At 52.7% G+C, this 24,286-nt stretch overlaps 7 protein-coding genes and 1 non-coding gene across 8 annotated transcripts; 5 read left to right on the top strand and 3 right to left on the bottom strand.

Annotated features, from left to right (window-relative positions):
* Positions 1 to 343: 343 nt before the first annotated feature.
* PUNSTDRAFT_121825 (uncharacterized protein) lies at positions 344 to 3,292 on the bottom strand. Its single transcript, XM_007386131.1, has 3 exons — positions 3,085 to 3,292; positions 2,874 to 3,010; positions 344 to 2,817 (listed from the first exon to the last, which is right to left on the bottom strand). Exons 1-3 carry the CDS (start codon positions 3,201 to 3,203, stop codon positions 497 to 499), a joined length of 2,577 nt encoding a protein of 858 aa, XP_007386193.1. The 5' UTR covers positions 3,204 to 3,292; the 3' UTR covers positions 344 to 496.
* A 492-nt stretch (positions 3,293 to 3,784) lies between these two features.
* On the top strand, positions 3,785 to 4,619 carry PUNSTDRAFT_54108 (uncharacterized protein). Its single transcript, XM_007386130.1, has 3 exons — positions 3,785 to 3,920; positions 3,972 to 4,269; positions 4,327 to 4,619. The coding sequence occupies exons 1-3, from the start codon at positions 3,789 to 3,791 to the stop codon at positions 4,338 to 4,340; spliced, it is 444 nt and encodes a 147-aa protein (XP_007386192.1). The 5' UTR covers positions 3,785 to 3,788; the 3' UTR covers positions 4,341 to 4,619.
* Positions 4,620 to 9,186: 4,567 nt separating this feature from the next.
* On the top strand, positions 9,187 to 9,693 carry PUNSTDRAFT_136548 (uncharacterized protein; the record flags this gene model as incomplete). The annotated part of the gene is made up of 2 exons (XM_007386129.1): positions 9,187 to 9,297; positions 9,355 to 9,693. The coding sequence occupies 2 exons, from the start codon at positions 9,187 to 9,189 to the stop codon at positions 9,691 to 9,693; spliced, it is 450 nt and encodes a 149-aa protein (XP_007386191.1).
* A 1,203-nt stretch (positions 9,694 to 10,896) lies between these two features.
* On the top strand, positions 10,897 to 11,369 carry PUNSTDRAFT_71906 (uncharacterized protein; the record flags this gene model as incomplete). Its single annotated transcript, XM_007386128.1, has 2 exons — positions 10,897 to 11,004; positions 11,058 to 11,369. The coding sequence occupies 2 exons, from the start codon at positions 10,897 to 10,899 to the stop codon at positions 11,367 to 11,369; spliced, it is 420 nt and encodes a 139-aa protein (XP_007386190.1).
* Positions 11,370 to 12,083: 714 nt separating this feature from the next.
* On the bottom strand, positions 12,084 to 13,862 carry PUNSTDRAFT_105852 (ATP-NAD kinase). The gene is made up of 8 exons (XM_007386127.1): positions 13,714 to 13,862; positions 13,572 to 13,655; positions 13,439 to 13,524; positions 13,248 to 13,391; positions 13,069 to 13,194; positions 12,916 to 13,016; positions 12,694 to 12,864; positions 12,084 to 12,637 (listed from the first exon to the last, which is right to left on the bottom strand). Exons 1-8 carry the CDS (start codon positions 13,815 to 13,817, stop codon positions 12,365 to 12,367), a joined length of 1,089 nt encoding a protein of 362 aa, XP_007386189.1. The 5' UTR covers positions 13,818 to 13,862; the 3' UTR covers positions 12,084 to 12,364.
* Positions 13,863 to 18,586: 4,724 nt separating this feature from the next.
* On the top strand, positions 18,587 to 20,473 carry PUNSTDRAFT_121822 (uncharacterized protein). Its single transcript, XM_007386126.1, has 5 exons — positions 18,587 to 19,765; positions 19,821 to 19,897; positions 19,947 to 20,079; positions 20,141 to 20,243; positions 20,299 to 20,473. Exons 1-5 carry the CDS (start codon positions 18,737 to 18,739, stop codon positions 20,379 to 20,381), a joined length of 1,425 nt encoding a protein of 474 aa, XP_007386188.1. The 5' UTR covers positions 18,587 to 18,736; the 3' UTR covers positions 20,382 to 20,473.
* A 392-nt stretch (positions 20,474 to 20,865) lies between these two features.
* PUNSTDRAFT_t80 lies at positions 20,866 to 20,968 on the top strand. Its single transcript has one exon. It is a non-coding gene; the product is annotated as a tRNA-Leu (tRNA).
* Positions 20,969 to 21,114: 146 nt separating this feature from the next.
* On the bottom strand, positions 21,115 to 22,536 carry PUNSTDRAFT_136546 (uncharacterized protein; the record flags this gene model as incomplete). The annotated part of the gene is made up of 7 exons (XM_007386125.1): positions 21,115 to 21,420; positions 21,476 to 21,578; positions 21,636 to 21,818; positions 21,875 to 21,945; positions 21,993 to 22,046; positions 22,097 to 22,287; positions 22,344 to 22,536. 7 exons carry the CDS (start codon positions 22,534 to 22,536, stop codon positions 21,115 to 21,117), a joined length of 1,101 nt encoding a protein of 366 aa, XP_007386187.1.
* Positions 22,537 to 24,286: the final 1,750 nt, after the last annotated feature.

The following is a 24,286-nucleotide window of genomic DNA, read 5'->3' as shown; positions in this document are numbered from 1 at the left end:
CGAGCTTGACGCCGATTTTCACGTGGTGACGAACCCTCGCCGCAAGGAACCACTCCGGTGGAGCATTCGCGTTGAGGTGGCCAAGAGTCAATTTTAGCACTGTTGCAGACTCCCGCATTTCGTCGTGCGCGCCGCTCCCGCTATTAGTATGGGGCGCCCATTACCCCCTCGCTATAACGTTGTTAAGCCAGAGACTAACTTAAACCGACTCATCCATTAATGGACCTTCCAGCAAAAATGTGCGGATCTTGATGAGCGTCGTTCACGGTCTCTCAGCTTCCATACTCCGAGTACTGCGGTGCGGCGCGGATCTACGCGGTACACATGGTAGAAATATCGCCAATAATCCATGTCCGCGTCGACAGCCCAGTGCATGCGGAGGCTGATCTCTTGTAAACGGTACATAACGCACTATGTATACATACGAAATACAGCTTGTCTTACATGTGGTGCGTCTCGTGTTCTGTCAACATTCATTACTCTGAAAAGAGGTGCATCATGAGGCCTCAGCGAGCACGGAGAACATACCCCTTCCGCTTGTGTGCCCTCGACTGGGCGGTGCCGGCACTCGACCAATTTTCGCCCGCCCCTTGTCACGCTGCCTCGAAACCTCAGGGGCGAAAGCATCATCCAAACCTTCGATACAGGCCTTCCATACGTTTTCCAGCTCGGAGCGGACTGCCCCATCTTCCTCCGCCTTTCGCAGTAGTGCGCTGTGCACGCGGCGCCCGGAGAGTAGGTGTGCGGCGCTTGGAACCCTGTCGGAGAGTAGTAGCGTCTGGACCAGGAGTTCAACAGAGCCCAAGGCCATTAAGAACTGGGCCATAAGCTGGACGTGCCTATCCAGGATGTCTGGCCGACCTGGTCCGAGGGCCGCGGGAGTGTCGGGTGAGGTCGGGGCCACAATAGCGTCGTTTAGGAGTGCATCTGGAAGAAAGATCGCGCGGAGGAATGCTCTGGCCTCTCGTCTCGTCCATCGTTCTCGCTGTCTCTCGACGCTTCCGGATGCTTCGGCCCGCGCATGCAGTTGGCGCAGCACCGACCTCAGGGCAAGAACGACGGCGAGCTGGAACGGAGGGACGCTCCTGACAGCTTCGGCGCAGGAATGCATTGCATGTAGCAGTACGTTGAAACGCGCGTCAGCATCCCATATGAGAATTGGCCCGTCCGGCCAAGTTTTGTGCCCGTCGCCATCTACGTCGTTCGACGCCAGCAGTGCATCTACTGTTGGACACTCGACGCTCTCGTTGGAAATTTTCGAGCCTCGACGCACATACTCTGTTATGACCGGAGGCTTTGCAGTTTGGGGATGACTCGTCGAAGGGGAGAATGGTTGAGACAGTGGCGTTCGTGACGGCGTTTCGGAGAGGCGCCCTGATTCTGGTAATTTGTCGTCCATATGGGCTTGCTGAAGTTTTTCATGCAGCTCTGCGGCACCGTCAGTCATTCGATGAGCAATAACCCCGTCTTCATCGGAGGAGTTGGTCGCGTCCTCTACCACATCGATGAGTTCATCCTCATCTTCCTCTGACGGAATCCCAGAACGCGCGTCTTCGCTTGTCGATGGTATGCCAATGCTATCATGGAGGATTGCGTAGATCCATAGGCGAATCTCCCGGCCAAGGCTCCGCGAGACCGACTCGAGATCGGGACTTTCGAGGAAGAGCTTCGGCCAAAAAGATGCGGAATGTATCGCATCGAGTAAGGGAGGTGCGAGGTCGCCATCGCGGTAGGCAGTGATGTACCGTTGATATATCTGACCATCGCCGGAATTAAGCCGCGACCCTGCCGCAACATCGCATGCTTGCGTCAACGTTGCGACCAGTGGGCAGATAGAAGGATCGTGCAGCGCGCACACATGTGTCGGCCACAGGGGCGTGTTTGGGTCTGCCTTGGGCAGGGCGTACTGTAGAGTTGCTGCAATGACACGTTCCACCAAAGCATCCTTCTCGTTTGAGCTGGTGATTGCCGGTCGCAGTAGTAGCGCCCCCACTGCCCGTTCTATGATCTCCATCGCATCCGGAGGCGGTCGAGTTCTCCATTTCGAGGGTGAAGCACTGCCAGAAACGACGCCACGCAACGCGGTAGCCACACGCTCGATGCGATGCGACAGCGGAAGGGATCGTTCGAAGAACGGGTGCGCGTCTAGTGGCGACGAGCGGTATTGGCGTGTGAAATCATTCCCGACGAGAGCAGCCAGCAGAGGTAACATGGAAGGGGGGATTTGAAGATGGCTCGCCAACAACGCCGGGGTGTATACAGCAAAGGTAAGCGTGATGTCGGACGCATGTTCGGGCGGTATGATGCCTCGACCTGCGATGCCAGCCTGTGTCTGCTTCGCCACTTTTTTAGTCTTACGACTGGCGACGGGTTGGAATGTATCGTCATCGTGGTTAGCTTCGGCGTGCCCGGGCTCTGTGGCGGCGGCAGTCCAGACCATCTCGTTCATGGGAACGTATCCTGCGTACCCATCCCCGTTCAGGATCACGAAATCGGAATCATAGCCGCATACATAACCACCCAAGCGAGCGGCTAATTCGACGGCATACGGATCGCCTTCTTCGTCGGCGAAGTGGAGGGTAAGGCGACGACCTTGCGGGCCGTTAGAAAAGTCGCGACCAGCATCGAGATCTGGAAACCTCTTCAAGGTATGTATACAAGCGCTGTAGGATAGGGGCGGGATGATGCGCGATTCGTGCAAGAAACGGGGCGTATTGCGAGACGCGGCGGACGTGCGGAAAAACAGGAGCCCATGTTGAATATTAGTTTGTTCAAGTCGAGATATCGCTGTCGCGAACTTCAGAGGTGGGTATGGTCCTGCAGATATACATTAGTATTGCGACCCTGTAGGCTTTTTTTTTTGCATGACGCACCGTCGAACACGAAATGAACACTGAACCCGACAGCGAGCCATGCTTCAACGACGGACTTAATAACTTGGCATAGTCTCTCATACTCTCCTCCATAAACCCAGTCTAGATCTGGATGATACTGGATCGCATAGATGAATCTGTACGTGAAGGTCGTCCCGCACAACCCCGCTGTCAGGAAAACGAAACACTTACAACGGTAGGCATCACTTACGACCATCCGTCTACCACCAGATGCGGACAACCGGAAACTGCACTGGATGGCGCCTCCAACGTTCTCGATAACATCCGCCGATGTTCTTGTAAATAGGAGCTAAGACCGTGGACCCCCATTCTTCTCCTCGCTCAAGCCGTACCAAATTCGATTGCTGGACAATATCGCCACCGGAATACAATGGGGTGAGCAGATAAGTTAAGCTGAGCAGGGTAGGTAGGCGGGAAACGAATCTGTAACTAGTCTGACTCATGGCTGCGCATGCGGTTTTGTGGTGGCTGAGCGCACTGAGACCGCGCACAGCTCACTCATACCTCATCAGTACACATGCACATCAACTACGTCCAGTTGAAAGCAGGACACCGAACTTCTGTATGGACTAAATCATGCATAACTTAGAAGTTACATTGACTAGCATCCGTCGAACTTCAATCTTTCCCACAACGGACCGATGCTACTATCGTCTCCATCGTCTCCATCATTGGTCTGCGAACGCCGACAACTACTAATAGTGGCCTGAGTCATTCATAGGTCAGAGAAATGCGCAGATGTCTCGTAGTCATTTACTTGCAAGTGGGCCACTGAAAACTTTAGCAACGACCTAGTTGGCGATGCACCTAGTATATAAGCACTTGCAAGATTCTTTCCCTCCCACATCGATCGAGCCGCCGTGAATGTCGTTGCTGCCTCTACTCTAATAGGAAATGTCGTCTAAAACGGTTCTACCGGTTCTACCCGCAAACTCGCCATCCAATGAACAGACACCTGATCTCTTGACCTTCCGATATCAAGCCACTCGCGAGCTGACGTATGTTGCTACCCCGATTAGTTATCCGGTGCGTTACGGCGAAGTCTGTGGCTTCAGTATTCTCATTAACAACCTCCAGCATGCACTACGGACAGCATATGACGCCTTTCCAAGCTCCTTGACAAACGTCCCGCCGGCGCGCATCACGCTCCACTTGCAAGCCTTCGTTGGCCCTAGCGCCACTCCAAGTTCCATACGCATTTTCCCTAATGCCTGGGAGGCGCTCGTGCGGACCCTGCATAGGTTCGAGATAATCGATGTGGTGGTTGCGCCTCTCCCCGAAGACAAACCGCCGGCTTACCCAGAGCAACGCGATGTTGATGCGAAGTCGTCTCCGTCCATTACCAAGGACTCCGATTCGAAAATGCAACCCAATAGTGCGTCGTCTTGAATATACAAGTTCTCCTATTTACTCCTGGGCGTGTCTGGTTTAGGTACCTCCGGATGATGTGCGTGGCGCCGACCATAGTGGCGATATAGCGGCGGTTCGAGGGAGCCTGTCATGTTACGTCTCACAATGTTGATCGATGTATTGTCAATGTAGCGCCGTCCTCCATGGACATCGGCATGCATTGACAAGGAAACTGACGTTCGTGTTGGAACGTGTCCACTCATCATCTGTCCGACCAGCAAGCGCTCAGATACCCAGAAGGTAACATCAAAGCGTGTCGTGGTGCGTTATAGGACGCCCTGCCTCACTAGAGGTTCTCGATCGAGCGAATACCAATGTGGTCAGTATACTATGTCCATCTTTGGCTTAAAGCTTATCAGCTTTCCCTTCTCTCAGCAGGTTTGTGGGTGCATTGGTATGCTCATCGTGCGAATGGGGAAACAGCAGAAGATGCTTCTGAGTATGTATGAATGAAATTTTACAACGTGCGCTGTGTCCGGAGAAGCTGTCCTGTATTAGCTCCCGGGGCTCGCGGACGGAAGCGTCAAAGTAGGTGGTCGAGAGTGAAGGTCACCGCTCCGTTGACAGATGCCCATAGCCTTCGTTGTTTGGAACATGCTGCATGTCGAGGCAGTAGTACCTGGCGCGAGCTAGCTCAGTACACGTGCAAGATGGCGGCACTGTGTACTGAACTTGCCGACCAATGATTTGGCCCGATGGGGTTGGTCATCTTGTCATGGACGCCAGCGGAAAGACTCAAGCAGTAATCTATTCTCAGGCGAGCGTTTCCGTATAGCTTGATACAAGACTCGCGAATTTCGAGAGCGGTGAAATGGAGTCAGTGTAAGCACCTACCGTACGTGTAGCATTAGACGCGCGCTAATGTTGAATGCAGAGCAAGGCTAGGATCCGGTTGTACTTTGCTGCAGTGTATGCTCTGAATTGCCTTCTGATGGTCCATAGCCAATCTGCCAATGATAATCTTCGATTAGTTCTGTCTGATATCCTTGCGGATCATTTCGAACTGCCGAGTTGACGAGGTATGCGAGTCACATTAGAAGGGGGGGCGGTACCACGTCTGACCTCGGTCCAGGGAGCCGTCAGCAATACGTGAATACGCGCGCAACATCCGTCGAGGAGTTGGAAACGCGTCAGAACGACGTCTCCCTTTGTATCACAAGCGTTCAGAACAGCAACATGGATCACAGTCGCGAAATGCGTAGGCAATCAGATGTACAATCGACGCCAACTGCACTCCGCGGCTGCTGAACTCACTCTGAAGGATGATAATCTCCCTATGAACGACGACAGCATATGTACGACGGCAGTAAGCTACCAGGTGAGTCCTTCGATGTTCCTATCCTCATCATGTGACACGACCGGTGTCAGTGACTGGTTGAAGGGCACTTGCGACTCTGATTTGAGCGACACTGAATCGGAAACTGTGTCAAACGTTGCAGGTATAACATCTTATGCTCATTTTCGCAATGCGAATGCGAATCTCGGAGCAGCTCCCGGAGCCAAGCGGTCAGACATGCACCACTTGCGGTATGTGTTGCCGATCGTCACCCTGCGGAGTATACACATGATATCGTGACGTTACAGCTATCCACAGCTTCGTGTGCGAGTGCAACTCAGGTTATCCCCAGCAGTTATAGAAGCTTTTAAATCTATCGTGGTCCTGCAAATGCACCGTTCCTAATTCCGGCACTACGCGACTTGTGGCGGTATGCACTGCTGGAATTCAAGGTTCCTTAATCTTATTGTCTGCCCAAAGCTCACAGATTCTCCCATAAATTAGGTGGCAATGAGTCAGACCAAGCATTATCGAAAGCCGATAAATGTGCAGTGGTAGATGCTGTCTTATCGGAGCATGACGAGGAGTGGAGATAGAGTGGGTGAGAAAGTTCACGTTCCTCCCTATCAAAGTAAGGTACATCTACATACACTGACCAGCATAACGCGCATGGTCTCTCAGCACTGAGCAGCCCCGGCCCGGGACTCGGATGTTCTCCACAGCGGTCATCGCCTGTCAAATTTCCGTGATGACTGGATAGTCTCTAATGCCGGTCCCGATAGCCTAGATCAGCGTGTTAGTCATATCACGGTCAAATACTAATCTTTCATCTGACTGAGCAATACGAATCCAATGCGTCGGCGAGCCACGAGGCCCTACATGCCCGCTTGCCTCCCGTTTTGGGCAGTCTCAAGAGGCCCCCATTATAGTAGATGGGCGGAATGCGCAGAGCGCCGAGTGCACTGTAGCGACAGGATGGCGACATCACCAGAGAGTGATCTTGTTCGTACATTTTGAAATCTGACGATCCATGATCGCTTCGTGCAGGAGTAGTTTTTTAGTTGTTGCAGTAAGGATTGCATATCCACGGCACTTCATATTGCACCCGGAGGCCGGAAAGGATATGCATAGAAGAAGGACACCTGGAGAGGAGCTCGACCGTGCCCGAAGTCATAAAGAGCTGTACCATTGGACGACTGCGGAACTGCAAGACGCCATCTGATGCCCTTTCGCCACTTCCAATGAAGAATGAAGCTCAGAGTCAAGACCACGACAAGGTCACGGTGAGATGGACGAAGGTACTTTACATTTCCAATATGGAACTCTAACGCGCGTCTTCCTTCCAGACCAGTATCGGGCCGGTCTGTCATTCCTTTTGCCCGCTGCCCTCCATACTCAGTAGCGCTTTAGAATTTCATTCTCCAGGCACTCGACAATCTCATCCAGAAATCTTCATGCTGTGGGCCCACATACCAAGTCATGAACCGAGATGAAAATCCGATGTCTCTGCGAGGCGATCATCGGGCTGGCTGCAATCCACAATTTGTCGGGTGAATCATTGCCCAAGATATCCCGTCATCCTCGGAATCGCTGGCATCATGAGTCTGTCGTCGCCATCTACAGTCAGAATCCCAGCCTAGAAGCGCCATCAGAAGAGTGTTCGCATGGTGGGGGACATGTCCATATCGTCCTCGAATATGGCTTGGGTCCGATATTGCAATTACCAGCCCATGCCCCGCTGAATCTAGACTCTTATCCAGCCATCTCTTTCGACATTACACCGTCGTCCGCGGTTGATGTTGCGGCACATGCGTATGTGACGTGATGATGAGCGAATCGAAGGCGCAAACATGGTTTGGGCGCATGTACAGAGACGAGGCTGAATTTCCTTTGGGCGATGGACACAGAAGTTTGCGAAGTTCACAAGCTCGACCAGAGGCTTCTTTTAACGTGCGTTCGTAACAGCCGGTCGCAAGGGCAGCGCCATAATCACTGTTCATCGAGTGCAATTGCATCCGTGGGCTGGAGAGTCAAAGACATGAGATCCGTACACAATGCCTCACTGCCTGATGAACTATCCGTGTGAACCGTTGCGAAAAAGAGACGGAGAGCTCGAGGACGGGGTGAGTTTGGGTCTGCGAAGACCAAAGTGGCCGCGTGAAATCGTTGGTAAGGAAGGGGCAACGGAAGCATTAACAATGTTAATTGCAGACACTCAATCAGAGGGGTAACGAGCACCGCAAGCCTGTGAGTGTGAGATTCGTCGTATTTTGAGGATACGGGCGCGCCGACGGGAGCGGTCAACGGAGGTAATATGGACAGGGAAATTTGGAGCTGGTTAGCCAACATCGCATTGGTGTATTTAGCGTGAGGTCGGACGCGGATTCGGGGTGTGTGATGCTCCAGCCTGCGGCACCAGCCTGGAACTGCTTCGCCACCTGTTTAGCCTTGCGACTAGCAACGGGGTGCAATTCATCGTCATCGTAATTAGCGTAACTGGAATCTGTAGTGGCGGCAGTTCATACCATCTCGGGTATAGGAACGTATCCTACGCTACTGTCCCCATCTAAGCCCACGGAATCGGGGTGGGCCGCACTCACAACCACCCAAGGGAGCGGTCAGTTCGACAGAATGTGGCTCGCCTTCTTCGCCCGCAAGTGGACGGTAAACCCACAATCTTGCAGAACATTGGAAGAATCGGGACCAGCATCAAGCTCTGGAAACATATTCAAGACCTGGATGCAGGCGCTGTAGGACAGGGCGGATGATGCGTTGATCGTGTAGAAACGGGGTGTATGGAGACGTGGCGAGCGGGCGAGAAGCAGCAGGACGCATCGAATGTTGTTCACTCCATTAATCGGTGGGCTGTAGTGAGCTTTGGCGGTGATTACGGTCCTGCAGGTTATGCTTTAATCAGCTTAAACTCTGGCTGAACGTGCAACCTCGACGTACCGTTATATGGGGAATCCAAGATAGCCACGGTCCTACGCCTTCCAACAGGAACTGAGACTTTAGGATGCATAATTCCCCGTATGCATGCAGAGTGATGATATGCTCCTAAGGACACCGATTGTATCTGATGCGGCAACGAGCAGAGAGCGACTGCCATTGTACGACCATGACCTTGGCTGATGAATCATGATACCGTAATCCGTCGCGTTGCGGTGCGGCAACCGGTTGTTCCGCTATTGGGACCGCGCCGGAAATATACCTACCTACCTTCACACGTATGGTCTCTCTCGCGTACAACGACACGGTTATGCTCCTTGCCACACCGCCGCTGTCTCCACTGTCAGTTATATTTCCGCTCCGCCTTCGATCGTACCAGCTGTCATGACCCTGTTACTCGATGGCGGGAATGACTGGCTGTACCTCTCTCCCAGTTGCGCCAGTTGGCCGTGCGCTTGCTTAGTCGGTTAATTTTTACAATAAGAGCATCCAATGTGTTACTTCTCTTTTGTTCACATCAATGCTGTGGCCTCTGACCGTGACATGCTGCGGTTCGAGAGGCTATATACCAGGCCACCGTCGAAGTTCCGGCATACTTATACCCTGCATCCTGCCATAGCTATCACCCCTTCCTCTGCTTTCTCTCTATATTGTGCCATGTCTCTCAAAATCGGCCACCAACTGGATACACAGGCTCCTGACCTTCTGACTTTCCGATTGCGGACGACCGGTGCCATAACGTACGTCGTCTCACCAAGAAATTATCAGGTACGCGCGCCACTCGTGTCACGCAGAGAGGTTTGATTGACGACCGAGAAATTTCAGCATGCAATAGAGACGGCATTCGACGCCTTTGCAGACTCCCTGTTGGGCGTCTCCCCGGATCGCGTCTCGCTTTCTGTCCAAGCGTTCGTTGGCCAGGCCAACGAGTCGAGATCAATACGCATCTTTCCTAACGCCTGGGATGCGCTCGTTCGGACCTTGCATAGGTTCGAAATCATCAACGTGGATATTGTGCCACCGTTGGCTCCCCCGGCCTATCCCGCGGAACGCGACTCTAGCCCTGCAAACCCATCGTCCTCATCGGCCATTTGCGATGACAAGGGATCTAATGCAGGCTCCAGTCGTGCGTCTGCATGGATGAAGAAAAAGTTTTCTCGTTGATGTTCCGATATTCTGCCATGAAGACGTGACTGAATGAAGCGCATTACGACCACCAGAACCCTCATAAACCCCCTCGCAGAAATCCCGGACACCTTACACACGATGATGGTGCGGTCACTGTTTCAAGCTCTAGGAGTGCGCTCGCTGTATGATATGATTGCGGCAACGCTGGCGTTCATCTATCACTCCTCGGACATGACGTCCTCACCGACGTAACATGCTATTATTGCGAGTTCTTGAATGAATAGCATGCGGTGCCCATAGAATGCACCAACGCAACATACTTAACACACGTCATAGTGCGTAGACTTTACCAGCCTCTGCTTCTTTGCACGCAGATCCAAAAGTACGCCACGTCCCGCGTCTCAAACACCGCACGTTGCTTCCCATGCATGACCAGCGGTCGGATCTGCGGGTGCGCTCGTGGTGAATGTTCTGTCAAGCACGTCATGTGAAGCATCCAAGAAAGTCGGACCCAACGCTTCCATGTTCTCAGCAGGCGCAAAGCAAAAACCATCTGGTCATGTTGTCAAGAACTGACTCCTGCTTAAGTGTGATTGTCTACGAACGTTAGCTGGCTGACAAGTAAGAAATGTCTCAGGAATATCGCAATGATATAAGCGCTAGTCATTGCTCATCGCTCACTCCGGTAGCTGTCAGCAATCGGTGTGACCATGCTTCCGATGACTACAGGTACCGCTCTTTCACCCTGTGCACCCAATGCATTGAGTCAATTTACATTTCCGCAGACTTCGCCCGTTCGTGCAAACTCGCCGTAACTCCCATTGTCCGCTTGGTAGCGTCAGCACTTGGTCAACACACGTCGCACGGAAACGATAGCCACATGATCCGTACCGCACGGAAGACGACCCAATTTGTGCCTGCGCTTACTTCTTAGGCACAGACATGTCGTCAAATTCCGGACCACCAGACGTATTCAAATTTGGGGCAAAAGTAACAGCCATACGCCCGGGTGTATCGGAGGAATTCTGGTGTATAGCATTATGAGCGCCAGATGTAGGTTCGAGCGTTAGCTGAAGGCGCACGTATTGGCGCTTATACAACGCCGGAACTTTGAATATGACCAATAGGCCGGTATCGTTGGATATTTTGGTAATTAGCCCCCGCGATGCTCACGCCAACGACCATAAGTACACGGAGGTGATATGCCGCTACACAGTTTCTACCTTCTCAGCAAACCGTATGGATCCAAGCAAGCCTCAACATGGACCGCTCCCCCACTCTGCCGATATCATTACGTATCGGATGGGCGATAAGTTGGTCTACGTAACACCAACCTCTGAGTACGAGGTAGGCACACATCTTAAACGTTGTTCCAATGATGATTCACCACGAAGGCATAGCGAGCTATTGGTGATGCATACGCGGCGTTTCCTGAAGAGCTCAGCAACGTGATAAGACAGAAAGTGGCACTTTTTATCACAAGCTTCGTGGAAGGCAAGCGAAAGACGGTCGAGATTGCACCTACTGCATGGACATCTATCTTATCGACGCTTGCCCGATTCGAAATTGTCGATATCGTGGTGAAAGAAGACAAGCCTCCAGTGTACAACGAGTCATATAAACCGGAAGTTAAACGCGAGATGAACTCCGTTCGTTCCCCGCCGTCTTCGCGATGCACGAGATTCGCTAAATGGTGCCAGCAACTCTTTTGAAGGACCACTTCCATATATCCTTTACGTGAATACGACGCATCGATTTACTCTTCCGTCACTGTTTAATCCCGTATATGACTATTCCCGCACAGCTGCGGACTCAACAAAGACGCTATTGTAGACTCTTCGAACTGATTCATATCATGATCTTGCGGCTGTCGACTGTGCCATGTATGACTGTGCGATTAGGCTGCGGCAGTACTCTGTGTCCACCAATGGAGATACGAAGTTCAGAACCCGCTGGAATGTCAGGCTGCCAGGATGAAGGATTGCTGTTTGTTGATATTATCCGTTGCGTAGAATCGTCTGAACGGTATACTTATACACCGCCGTTCGTCTTCCCGTTCGTTCACAGGTTTCAAATATTGAATGTTTCCGCGGCTAATAGCGCGCACACCCACTAGACCCCCAGAAATCAGTCATATCTGCAGGAACTAAGCATTCCATATGATGAATGAAAGCCCCAATCCATAGTCCGTAATGAGCACTACCTGCACTTCATCCAGAAATCCCGTGTTCCCGTCATTAGGCTGTCTGAATGAGGTGATCGACGTAGGGGCGGAGCTCCGAATTCGAAATAGTCGCATGCGGGTTGTGGACTGATAGTAAGTGGCTACCTAGAAAATCTGGATACTTTTAATTCAGGATGTACAGCCAGCAACCGCGAACTCACAGAGAGTGAACTATTTTCACATCGTCACTAAGGCAGGGCCTGTATTCTATGGCAAGACACGGCTATTTGAAGATACTTTAAAGATGCACGCAGGTTATCGTACGGAACGGGAAGCAGTCACGACAGCATGGCGCGTTCTCGGACATCTCTAGACTAGTATCAGGAACCCGCGCAGCGCGCAGCTTTCGTGCGGCACCCTTGGTAGCCCAGGTGCCAAGTTTGGCAGCGGGGAGTCAGCGGCCCTAAGGTTAGCCGTGTAGTATGAAAGGCTAGTTGCGCATGAGAGCGTTCGAACGCAAATACAGCGCAACTACACGACTCATTAGCGATCGTGTTTCAGCAGCGCTTTGCTCCTGAACGTTGCGTTATACTGGAGAAGGCTATTGATATCCTTCACGAAGTCGTCCTCTGTGCTTGTTGGTTTATCAAGCGTGTTCCCGGGCGGCGACATACCGCAGTCGGCGATTGATGATCTGCTGATGCACGGAATAGGGTACGGAGATGCAGAGACCGTCACTGAATCCCCTGGATTGAGTATGTGCGTTTCTTGGCCGTCCATGAAGGTCCCCGCAGGCGCACGACTACGGTTGTTGATCTGCTCATGGCGACATTAGACGGTCGGCGGGAACAACTGACATTGCAGGTGCGTACCCGTAACGTAATGGACGCCGATGCCGGAAACACCAGCGGCCTGAATGAGAGACTCCTTGGACATACCGGCGTCAAGATGATTGCTTCCATGGTAGGATGCAGAATGGGGCCTCCAGCAGACAAAGAATAGGCCGTCGATCCAGTTGGCGTTGATATTATGAGCCCGTCGGCCTGACAATGCCGCATGTGAGACCCAAGTGACAACAGCGGGCATTGACATACCACTGCCTCAGTTAAATGTTGGCCATCCACGAATATGTCGACTATATTCAGCCCCGGGTGGGCACTGCGGTGAAGTGTCACTTCATTCATTACCTGCCAGCCTACAGGCCAGCGTCAGAGCTTGAACCAACCGCCGAGAATTAATCAGCCTGCCTTCGCCCTTCTGGTTGGCGTGCGTGCCATGTGCTGCATGAAACGTGCAAGACAGCCTCATTCTATGAAGAATCCCGTATGTCCCATTGAAGACTCTGTCGAGGGCCTGGACATGATCATCAAAATCTAACGAGAGGCGGTCAGTATATGTTACCAAGGAATCCGGCCAATCCACTCACGAAATGGCAACAGGAATCCCAAGGTTCCCATGGAAAAGCTGAGGACCGGGGGCACAGCACCTGTCTTGAACAGAGACGATGCGTGAAGTATAGTCCCATCTCCGCCGAGCGTGACTACGAGATCGATCGGTTCTGTATTAGAACCTAGGAGGCAGTGAGAAGGGGGCCAACAATCACGCGATCGATCTTACCTGGCGCCCATCGAGGCCTATGAGTAGGTGCATCATGAACGTCTTCGTGCAAGACCTTCACTTCAGGCTGTCTCGCTTCAAAATACCTGAATGGGTCAATCACAGAACCAGAGTGCATAGCGGTGATACTAACTTATGGAGCTTGTCGATGGCGTTGAGCACTGATTGACTCCCCGTTTTGTTGACGATCAACACAGATTTGGGAGGCTTCCTTTGGCTGAACTTAGAAAGGAGACATTACGTTGGTGTTGTTGGTGGAAAATGAACGGTCGCACGCGTTCGGTGTCGCCAGCGATGAAAATGAACGACCTGACGAATACCAAGACGACCGCAGCCATTGCAACCGGTTGCACGTAGTAGGTAAGCGCTGGATGATCATCGTGTCACCGAGGTGAATAGTACTTTCGCCTTGGCTGCGAGCTTGGGCAGTGCAGGAGGTAAAGCCGCAAACGCAGTAGTACGGTGACAAAATCTGACTGGAACGCGTGACGTCATGCGGATTATTTCGCGCGGCGGGTTGCCCATTGGCTTCATGTGTTGGTGTCGTATCTTACTGTAGAATCGAGATGCACTGGTTACTTGGACTAGAACTTGCAACGTCTCTGGCTTTGTGACGCCCTTTCTCGATGTTCTTATACTGCCGCTTCTAACTTGAGAGTCATGATCTGATCCTCCTGGAGATATTGCAGTCGGTATCACATCCTGCACTCAGGCTATATTGTCGATGCTATAGATCGTCCTTGCACCTGTCAACGCTAATAATACTAATTTTTTGGATTGGGTCCCTTTTGACGTCAAGAAACTGAGTGACCATGCCCCTCGTCTGGTCGGTGGTCATACATACCTGGATGTTTCGCTTACTTGTTCGTAAGTTGGCTGAACTGGTTTTACAAATCAGTGCTCTTCACGCCGCATTATGTACTTTTGACTGAGCGAAATACCCGAAATGTATGCACAGATCGGCCATCGGTGCAACGTGTTCCGGGCGCATTTCCCGGCGTTCAACGGACCTTGAATCGTGCGTACGTACATACCCCAAGTGATGGGTTGGTCACAAACCCCTACAACATGCTAAACGGTGCTGCAGCGGTGTGATCTAGGATTGGGTGTATTCCCGACGTGAAGTGCAAGCGTCTAACCGGGTCCGCATGCTGTTCCGAATGCAGCTTCCGCGAGTCTTCTGCCAGGCTCAATCAAAAGATATGCGACACCATGCGTTGTACATCAGGCATGCTACATAGCAGGGGAGACGCTGGCGCCTTCTCATTCCTAGCCGGAAGACAGGCATGTTCCCGAGAGACGTATGTCTTTTGCAGAGGGGGGGGGGCCGCGAGGCTGTTCCCTGTTCAAGCAGCCGGATTGCAGGGCGGGGATGACGGTTGTATCGACACCTTTGCTATCTTCATGGGAATGCTAGCGAGAATTGTATTCCTTGTCTCCCTGAGCACGATATATCAGGCTGGTCCCCATCGAATTAGACTTCCACACCCTGAATGCGAAGCGCTGCAGTGTACGCAGTGTTCGCACGAGAGCTTCCTATGGATACAAGTTTGCTGCATCGCCAACGATCTCTCAGAGCGGAGTGGACAATACATTTGGCGTCTAGCAACAGAATAAGTGACGCAGCTTCTCTTCGCTACCGCCCTATAGACCGCCGGCATGGCTCCTGAAAAAACCGATCTGAAACTACATGAGCATAGGCCTTGAGCTATCTATTCAATGAGATGATGTGAGAAGGTTTTATCTGGCAGCCTTTCAGTAGCTTCGGGTGCAATATGGGGATGAGCAAGAGACATGGGAAATATCTCATACAGTTAATCCGTTATTGAGTTCAACTGCGAAATTCGGAGGCGAGCCGACGTTTGGCCAAACGGTGCGATGTGTAATGCTATGTTGGTGCCCATAACCGCTCTCGCGTTTTCACCATGACTCTATACCCTATGCTCTGACTCCATTTGAATAAAATAGGTACTAATAATTTGCAGATGATCTGCACTCACCTATGAAATCTTTAACTTCAGCTATCGATCGACACGGAATCCGGTCTCAACATGCAGTAAATACCGCTGAGAGCACGCAGTCTGACGATGACTCGGTGTGTAGGGAATGATAACATCAGGTATGCGGCTCCGAAGCATTGTGTTTTTGAATGTGGTTGACTCATCAGTCATTTGTTACTACCTACCCAAAACGCTAAGGACGTGTGACTTGGGGGAGGATGATGCAGTGAGCGTGCTCAGAGAAAGTGGCGATAGCTAGATCCCGTAGATGTTGATATGCGTGTGCGGACGGGCAGCGAGGGAGCCAAAATTAGCCCGGCTCGTTAGGTTACAATCGCGCGAGGGTGCGAGGTGTACAGTACATCGTATATAAGCAATAAGTAAGCCTATTTTAGGGACGACGGCCATCGTCGGGCGTACGGACAACAGCTTGACTCGTCATCGGAGGTCGTACCGCATAACGCCACATCCAACAGTAGAGACGATACATCGTGCCTAAGTCAGACCAAAGGTCCAGCATGGCATTGGCAGCAACCCGGTATGACAATGACTCTGAGAGAACGCGACGGACGTCACGGTCACGTGTTGCCCGAACCCGCGAACATTGCTTTGGTTGGGTGTCTTCTGGTGTCTTCCTCTCGGACGAGCAATCCTTGCTTTCCCCTCGATGCTGGCGTGAGCTGATACTCATTGGATTAGCACTGAGGAGAGACATATCTGCGACGGGGTAACATCAGTTGCAGCATTGCAGCGCTTGCGGCTGTGAAGCTTGGGCTGTGAAGCTTGGGTGGGATTGGGTGATAGGTTGAAGGTATGTAATTGAACTTCGTCCGTGATTCCGACTAGTGCGGCCTCTGTATATCTCTTCCGCCGTGTCTGCGTTGCTGTACCTACGATGTTGAAGCTCATCATTTGACTTGCATAGTTCTTCATCAAGTCCCTTCGGCCATCTAGCCCTGCCGGCAATTCAAGCTCTAATGTCTCTGCACCCGAATACGAACTATAACATCTTAGTGGCGGCTCCATCTACGACGGAAATTAATACTACCAGCGCTCCATTCGACAACACCAATCGCATCAAACGTGCTACTCGCTCTCAGCTCGTTCTTCCCGAAAGCCTGTTGAGCGGCCTGTCGTTGGATCGCTCACCTCTGAAGGAGGCCAGGAAAGTCAACCTAGCTGCGCATATAAGTCCAAAATCCCCACTACTACGCGCCAATACCACACTAGAAGTTCATTCCTTGACCGATCCCGACCAGGCTATGGAGGACGTGGGCGAAGAACGCCAATCCCAGCCCACGAAGACGACACTCGCATATGCCCTACAATCTTATCGTCCGCCCACCTTCTCGCCCATGCGGGGCTCGCAGAAGCGCAATTCGTCCCCCTTTCAGGAGGAGGGCCGAAGGAGAAGCCAGAGTCGTGAACGGCCGGGGGATGAGAACTCACAAGAGGGGCGCGAGGCTAAACGTGTCAAACGTGACCGCACTCCCGGACCATACGACATCCCTGGTTCGCCCAGTCCATCATCGAAGATGGGTCCCGCAAGGACACCGTCCCTCTTTGGCAACGGTCATCTGTCAACGCCTTCGCGGACACGCGGCGTTTCCTTACCCCCTCCATTCACCCCGAGAGATACATACCGTATGGACATCGACAGACCGATCGAGTTCTCGATTCCCCTACGACCTGCACACGAAACCGGTACAACCCCTGGCCCTGGGCCTAGCATCCCCCGTACACCAAAGAGTGCCCGGTCCGAAGGACGTGCACGTTCAGTGCCACCCACACCGGTGTCTGCTAGTCGCCTCTCGCTCGTCCAAAAAGGTCTTTTAGGGTCTGCGTCTATACCACATCTAGATCTTACGCAGCTACCTCCCTCGCCATCGAAGGCTAAGCGACGTTCATCAAGCAAATCCCCAGAAAAGAGGAGAGCCGCGAGCGTTCTTGGCGATGAGGACAGGTTCTTTGGTGGTGGAGAGAGACAGAGCGTAGAGAGAGAACGAGAAATCGCGGAGTTGGGTCAGGTTGAGCATGCGATGAAGGATTCTATGTCAGTCGACTTGCAGAGCACCAGAATCGAAGGGCACGGAACGGGGGCACGGACTGTTGCTGAAGATAGCGCGGAGCGCAGAGCCTTTAGTGGACCGTCGGTGAATATCGCGCCTGCTACGCCCGGCTTCAAGCCTGTATCCGCAACCCCTGCGCCAATCGCCGCCCTTCGCCCCACTGCGCCCCTATCGCCTCTGACACCTCTACCGGAGACACCATTCCGGCGTACAGGTGGCCAGGGCACATTGCTGGCTATGTTCAAAGCACAGGTAGCGAAGGCACGGGAGAAGGGAAAGGAGATGGAAAGAGCCCAGGAAAAGGAACAGGAAGTCGTGGATCCTCAGGTACCCGACCCGCGACAGGTTGTTAGGATCAGCAGAGATGGCGATGCGTTGCCCGCTGCGAGCTTTGGGTCAGTGACGGAGAGCAACTCGGAGTCTAGAGGCCTATCCGTGCATAGCAAGCTTCCGCGGCCAGCGCCATCGAAGCTCGTCCAGACGACACTGGACGTCGGGGTCAAACCCAAACCCGGAGGGCTCGTGCGCGCTATGAGATCTCGGGATGGTACTTCGACCAAGGCATCTTCTAGTTCTACGTCCAGCTCCACGTCGAAGAATGCCCCCGCGAAGAAGACGGTTTCGTCTATGAGTACGGCGAGCAGAAATACCCGCGGTGCTTCTTCCAAGAGCTCTGGCAATGTTACGAAACCTGCTGCTACGTTCAAGAAGCCCGTCTCTAGGGCGCCAGCTCAACCTACACGGGTAACGCGCTCATCCTCTCTGAGAGACAAGGAGCAGCCCAAGCCAATACAGGCTTCTGTTCCCAGTGTCCTGCCTGGAACACAACTAGAGTCCGGTGCGAGGACTATTGCGAGATTTGATATGCCTGCTGATGCGTTGCTGCAGAACCTCCCGAGGCCTTCCCGCCAGCAACCCTCGCTCCTCCCGAAAAACCTTCTCTATCTCTAGTCGAGATGACGAGGGCGGAGCTGCTTCCGGAGACGTCCGATAGTGCAGTTCAAAAATCTTTAGTTCCTTCCTTTGCCAACCCGACGTCAAGCTCGCTTGCCAAAGCAATGCCGTCGTCACCAGTCAAGAATGCATTCCCAGCAAAGGCTCCCAGTAGCCCCGCACGCCGATCATCCGTTGGAACCTCTTTGCGCCGAACGCAGACATTGGGCACAGTCAGACCTTCAACATCTACATCACATATCCCATCACTATCACGTCGACCTTCGCTCGGCGATATGCAGCCGGCCGATGGCATATCGCGTCCTGTGTCGGCGCTTTCGAACCTTTCTGTGGCGCTGGAGAAACTAGCTATGCCGCCTCCGTCGCGCCCTAGTACAAGTATGGGCTTCAACAGAGAGTTGGAAGACGACGATGAAGCGCCTGCGGGCAGCAGCAGTGAAACGAAGGCCAAGGACGATAACGGGGTTGGTCGAGTTTCGGCTCCCAAAGATGGCGATCTATCAGGTCCCCGGAAAACGGCCACAGCGAATGATCTGTCAATACCGTCTGGCCATTCCATAGCCAATCGTGGGACGAGCCTGTTTAACAGAAACCGCGGCGTAGTTGGAAGCTCTGTCGCTGGCCAGCTCTATCCCGCTCAAGGCCCGAGAAAGATGTTTGGTGTCGGTGGTGGAGTCGGTCAGAGGGCCAGCAAGAGGTCGACTTTGCCGACTGTTGCAGGCAGTCCGGTCAAGGGTGGAGCGGCGCCATCTATGCCGGAGGCGGACGAGGTCTCCCTTGCAACGCCCGTTTTGTCCGGACTGTCCAGTGACCAGCGACCAATTGCACCCCTAGACTTCTCGGGTATCAGCATGGCGGACTTGCTCAAGAACCCGGATGAATCTGCCGTTTCCGAAGACGATGCACACGATCCCACGAATCCCCGGAAGGGACGCGCCTCACGTCGGGCTTCGTTGGCATCCCATATGCTTGCCCAATCGTTGTCAGGCATCCCACAGACGCCTGATGGAACATCGACTATGGGACCTCCTCCGTCTCTTCCGGGAAGGCGAGTCGCTAGCGACTCTCAGGCACCAATCGAAGGCGCTGGACCAGCCACGGCTCCGGCAGCCATTGGGCGTACTCGCGGCGTGGGCGCTCACGTGTCGGTTCATAGGAATACAGAGCCATCGGGCAGCAACCCTCTCCCCGCTCCCTCCCTTGATGTCCTCAAGGAATGCAAGATTTTTGTGGACGTGAAGACTGATGAAGGTGACGACGCCGGATCGTTGTTCGTGGAAATGCTGAAGGGTCTCGGTGCGAAGGTATGGTCTGCTGAGTTTACCCCTCGGGATCTCTCTGTATTCACGTTCGCTTTAGCTCACAGGCCGTGTTGGCCCTCGATGTACCCACATCGTGTACAAAAATGGCTTGATGAGTACCTTGACTCGATATCGGTAAGTATTGGACTACCTAATCGAGCTATGCCACCTGATCTCGCTGTAGTCTCTTGAATGATCCGAAGCCATTTGTCGTCGGTATCGCATGGGTCGTTGAATGCGTGGAGCAGCGCGCCCGCGTCGATGAATCGAAGTTTGAGGTGGATTTAGAGGGCGCTAATGTGGCCGGAACGAACAAGGTTGTTTAGCATTACCTTCTGCCTGCGAGAGCAGCTTCCTGATAAAATCGCTCTCTCACAGCGACGCCGTTCCATGTTGCCCAAACAGATGTCCTACTCTGCAGACCAACCGACCTCGGATGAACCGGAATCAGAGTCGGATACAAGTTTCATCGGCGCCTCGGGTATGTTCTCGGTGCTTTCGCTGTATTGACTCCGTCGGAACTGAAATCTGACTAGGCGGGATTGCGGACACGAGCGGGAAGTCGGACAGCCTACCTCCATTGGAGCTAGCCCGGCGACGCCGAATGACGAATGGTTAATGTCTTTGATACGAGAAATCGACCACGAGTTTCTCCGGAGCTTCATTCCTATTGCTAATATACTTATGGCCATCAACGGATCTACTGTATTCTCTGACGCACATGCTGTATTAATTGCAAATCATCTGGGGTACGATTAGGCGATATCCATCAGAGTGTGGAGGATGCTTGGCAAAACTAAGATAGGGCTCATTCAGTTTCAACAGGTCCCCCGGGTCTTGCTAGTCGAATAAAATATTCTACGCTCAAAATTCACAGAAATCGCCGCCACAGATTTCAAGATAATGTGCATTCAAAGAGAATTGTGGTTTTAGATTTAGAGAGTGTGCCCCGTAGCGAGTGGAATTCGCTGCGCAGCACTTATCACGCCTGTTGAAACTGAATGAGCCCTATCTTAGTACTGTCCGTTCATTGGGTACAGAACAGCTGCAGGAGCGTCCGTGTGATAAGCACTGATAACGGTCAAAAGATCTGCACCACCATTGGCAACTTGGCCGAGTTGGTCTAAGGCGCTAGCTTCAGGTCATCCACGATCTTCGATTGCTAGTCTCGGTTTCGGGGCGTGAGTTCGAATCTCACAGTTGTCAGCTACGTTTTGCTCTGCTCATGCTTTACATCGGTCATAAAACTTTCCGCGCCTGCTTTCCCATCCTAGATATCCCCGTAGAGCGTAATTGTCCCAGAAGTACATGATAATGCTACACTACTGACATTGCGATGGATTCAATATATACTATTGGGCATGGAAATTTGGCGCCACCAGATCCGGCTCCGAATCCGCGTCCCATTTGACATCGACGGTTCGCTGCACACTTATCTGCACGCTTGGATCGGTTTTTGTCCCCCGCCAGACGGGGTCTGAGATCGCCGCACTTTTGCTCGGTTCGAAAGCGTCGTCGTTGGCGTGTGATGCATGGGGAAGCGCGGATAGCTCGTGCTGAGTGGGACGCGTTCGTGATCGTGATCGTGACGATACTCCGGTGCGGTTGGGAGTCGACAGCATCGGTCTCCTACAGCAGAACCACAATTCGGCGACGTCCTATATTTGTGTCGGATGAGCGGTCGATAGATGTCCATAAAGCGAGCCTTCTTACCTTGCTCGAGGCGAAGATTATAAACAGTGCAACGCCCGTCGAGGATATAACTGAATCAGGGACTACAGCCTCGAATGACGTCAATATGGATATGACGCCGACTCTGGGTAGAGAGCAACATGAGCGAACAGTCTCACGAGTAGCCTGCGTAAATACTCACATAAAAGCCACGCCAACGAAGATAGAGAACAAAAACACTCGGATGACGAGACGATAGTTGATCCCCGATGTTTGAATGCTGCGGACGCGCCAACGCGCCTGCGCGACGATTATGACCGTCCAAAGAGCAAGAATGAGGGTGGCGAGGGTGAATACAGCCCCTATAACTGATGGAATAGTTTGCCTGCCAGAGGTGGGTAAGCGTGCGTTTTCGGGTGGACAGTGATCGATGGAACACACAATGCATTGTTATCAACGGTGCAATAAAACGGAGAACCTCTGTAGATGAGGTCATGGTTGCGGATGCCGACCTGCCTGAAGGTTAACGTCAAATACAGGGAACAGGGAAAAATCATACAGCGAATGTTGCCCAAAACAGAGCGACGGCGAATACCCAGGTGATAAGAAAGCACTACTGCCAATCAATACACCGATTGATTGAAGCAAAGAGCGCACACTGACCATGATGTCGCTGCTTATTTTGCGCACTAGCTCTTGCGAGTTTGGTCTTGTAACGCCCATCACTCCCGCCCACACCTTGAGGACGAGAGAAAGGGCTGCTCCTGCTTGCGCAGCTACGTTCGAATCCGTGAAGGCCGCGTTCACCAAGCATAAGCCGAAAGGAGGATGTCGATCCAGCGCATGACCGGTCCCTATGAGACGGTGGTCAATACTACACGTTTCATGCGCGTGGCGTCAGAGGGCGTACATATTAATAGAGACCCTGTTAACGTCGTCCACACGAACACACCCTCCAGCTGCATGAGCATCCGACTCGTCCGGATGGCTCCAGAAAGGGAGGTGATTAGGAGAGCGAGATTCGCGACGCCCGCGAAAATGTTGAACGTCGACCAGAGGATTAGCAACGAGAAATCATCGCGGGGATTGACGTTGTCGGGCATGGAGACAGCAAGGTGAAGGGAAAGGGTATCAGCAATAGGGTGTAAGTAGTACGTGCGTGAAAGAGCGGATGGTCGATGCAATAGCGGTTGACCGCGAGCGATGTTCGATCATCGTGGAGTGCCGAAAAGGCCCCTGAGAGACGGAATTTACTTATTCGGGTTCCAAGATTTGCACGCGCTTCCCTGCGGACGCCGGGACAAGGCGACAGGGGCGCGAGCTCCCATGCGAATAAAGGCGAACAAGAGCTCAATATCACAATGTTGATTTTCAGGAGCATGGGACGGTTGTCTTACGTAAACTATTGCCCCGGTCAATATGACGAGGAGTGCATCTCGCGACGTGCCGAGTTCACCCCTTGCTCTTGAACGTTGTACAGCTGCATATCATATGACTTGCAACGACGACGAACCATTGCTGAATGAGGCAGCACAGCTACTTACAGCGGTCGAAGCTGAAGATCGACTGCACCGGGGGCCTCGTCCTTCCGCAGGACAATTAAGTACGACCAGTCACCAGATCATGGCCACTGATCTCAATCTTAGCCGAGGGCCCTGATCAACACACTTCAAGGCACCGAGAACCTCCATCGACGTGGTCGCCTTGCGGAAGTAAAACAACAGCGTTCCTCTCCTCGCTATTCGACTCGCTTGAACCTCGCAGCAACTCGTAGCAGTGGGCATAAGTTTGAAAAGGTTGTCAATTTATACTCACTGCGTTACGTGGTCGATTGCATAACCGTGCCTATGTTGCCAAGCACTATTTAAGTAGTATCCATCACATGGGATATATCTGGGTAGCACGAAGGAGCAGATGACATGCAGGAGGCAGTCTACCTACTACCTAGTACCCACCAGAACAAACCATGTGTAAGGGGTTGCAAGCAATTCCGAGGCCCTTCGTTTCTGGCGCCCGACTTCATCGGCACCTGACCGATGTTAGCTTCTTTCTGCCGCACCATTACTTTTTCAACCTTTTCCCCTTTCCATCTGCCTTCAGCGATTGCCTCGCCCACAATTCGGATTCAGGAGCCTCAAAGTCTACGAATCTGGCCCCTGATATTTAGGATGTATTATTCATAGGACCAAGAAGAGAAGACCTACGCGCTCTCGTCATCTTACCGTGCCCGTGACGTGCTATCGGATCGGAGCAACTTGGACGAGGGAGCACGTCGCATCCGCAATGCATGAAGTGGCTCGGAGTCTAGCTTGTTCGCGTCTCTGGTTGCATAATGCACTACGGGGACGCTAGCCTACACAGGGACACTGCTGTCCACATCTCGAGCCTTGACCATCCTTGGTGAGGCTTTATTCCCAAGCCTCGCTGCCACGTAAGAGCCAGAGAGACCATACCCATCCGGGTCGCGCGGGTTTTCGGCAAACCGTTTGGCTCCTCGGTCTCATCTATGCACACAGGGGACTGCACCCAGATACGCTCAGCGCCAGCGGACGTCTCCGACCATTTCGTCAGCCTTGGGTGTTTGTGAACCTTCGACCATTGACGGCGCATCTGCCGTCGCGACTGGCAGACTGTATGATTGCTCGTCAAAATTCTGCGCGATTTGCTGACCAAAACACCGATCCTCCTGCAATGCAGAGATTACCCGATTCTGGCAGAATGGAGGGGTGCAGCACAAGGATCATGGCCGGGAAGACATAGAGAGCAGGCCAACGTGCTCTGAAACGCGTCAAACACCGCTTCCGATACCATGCGAGAATGGTCTTACTCCTAGGGATCGCATGTCGCCCTGCG

This window comes from Punctularia strigosozonata (assembly GCF_000264995.1).
Source record: "Punctularia strigosozonata HHB-11173 SS5 unplaced genomic scaffold PUNSTscaffold_10, whole genome shotgun sequence".
Taxonomy (NCBI): domain Eukaryota; kingdom Fungi; phylum Basidiomycota; class Agaricomycetes; order Corticiales; family Punctulariaceae; genus Punctularia; species Punctularia strigosozonata.
The sequence above is the reverse complement of the archived record's forward strand: the minus strand, read 5'-3'. Positions and strand labels throughout refer to the sequence as shown.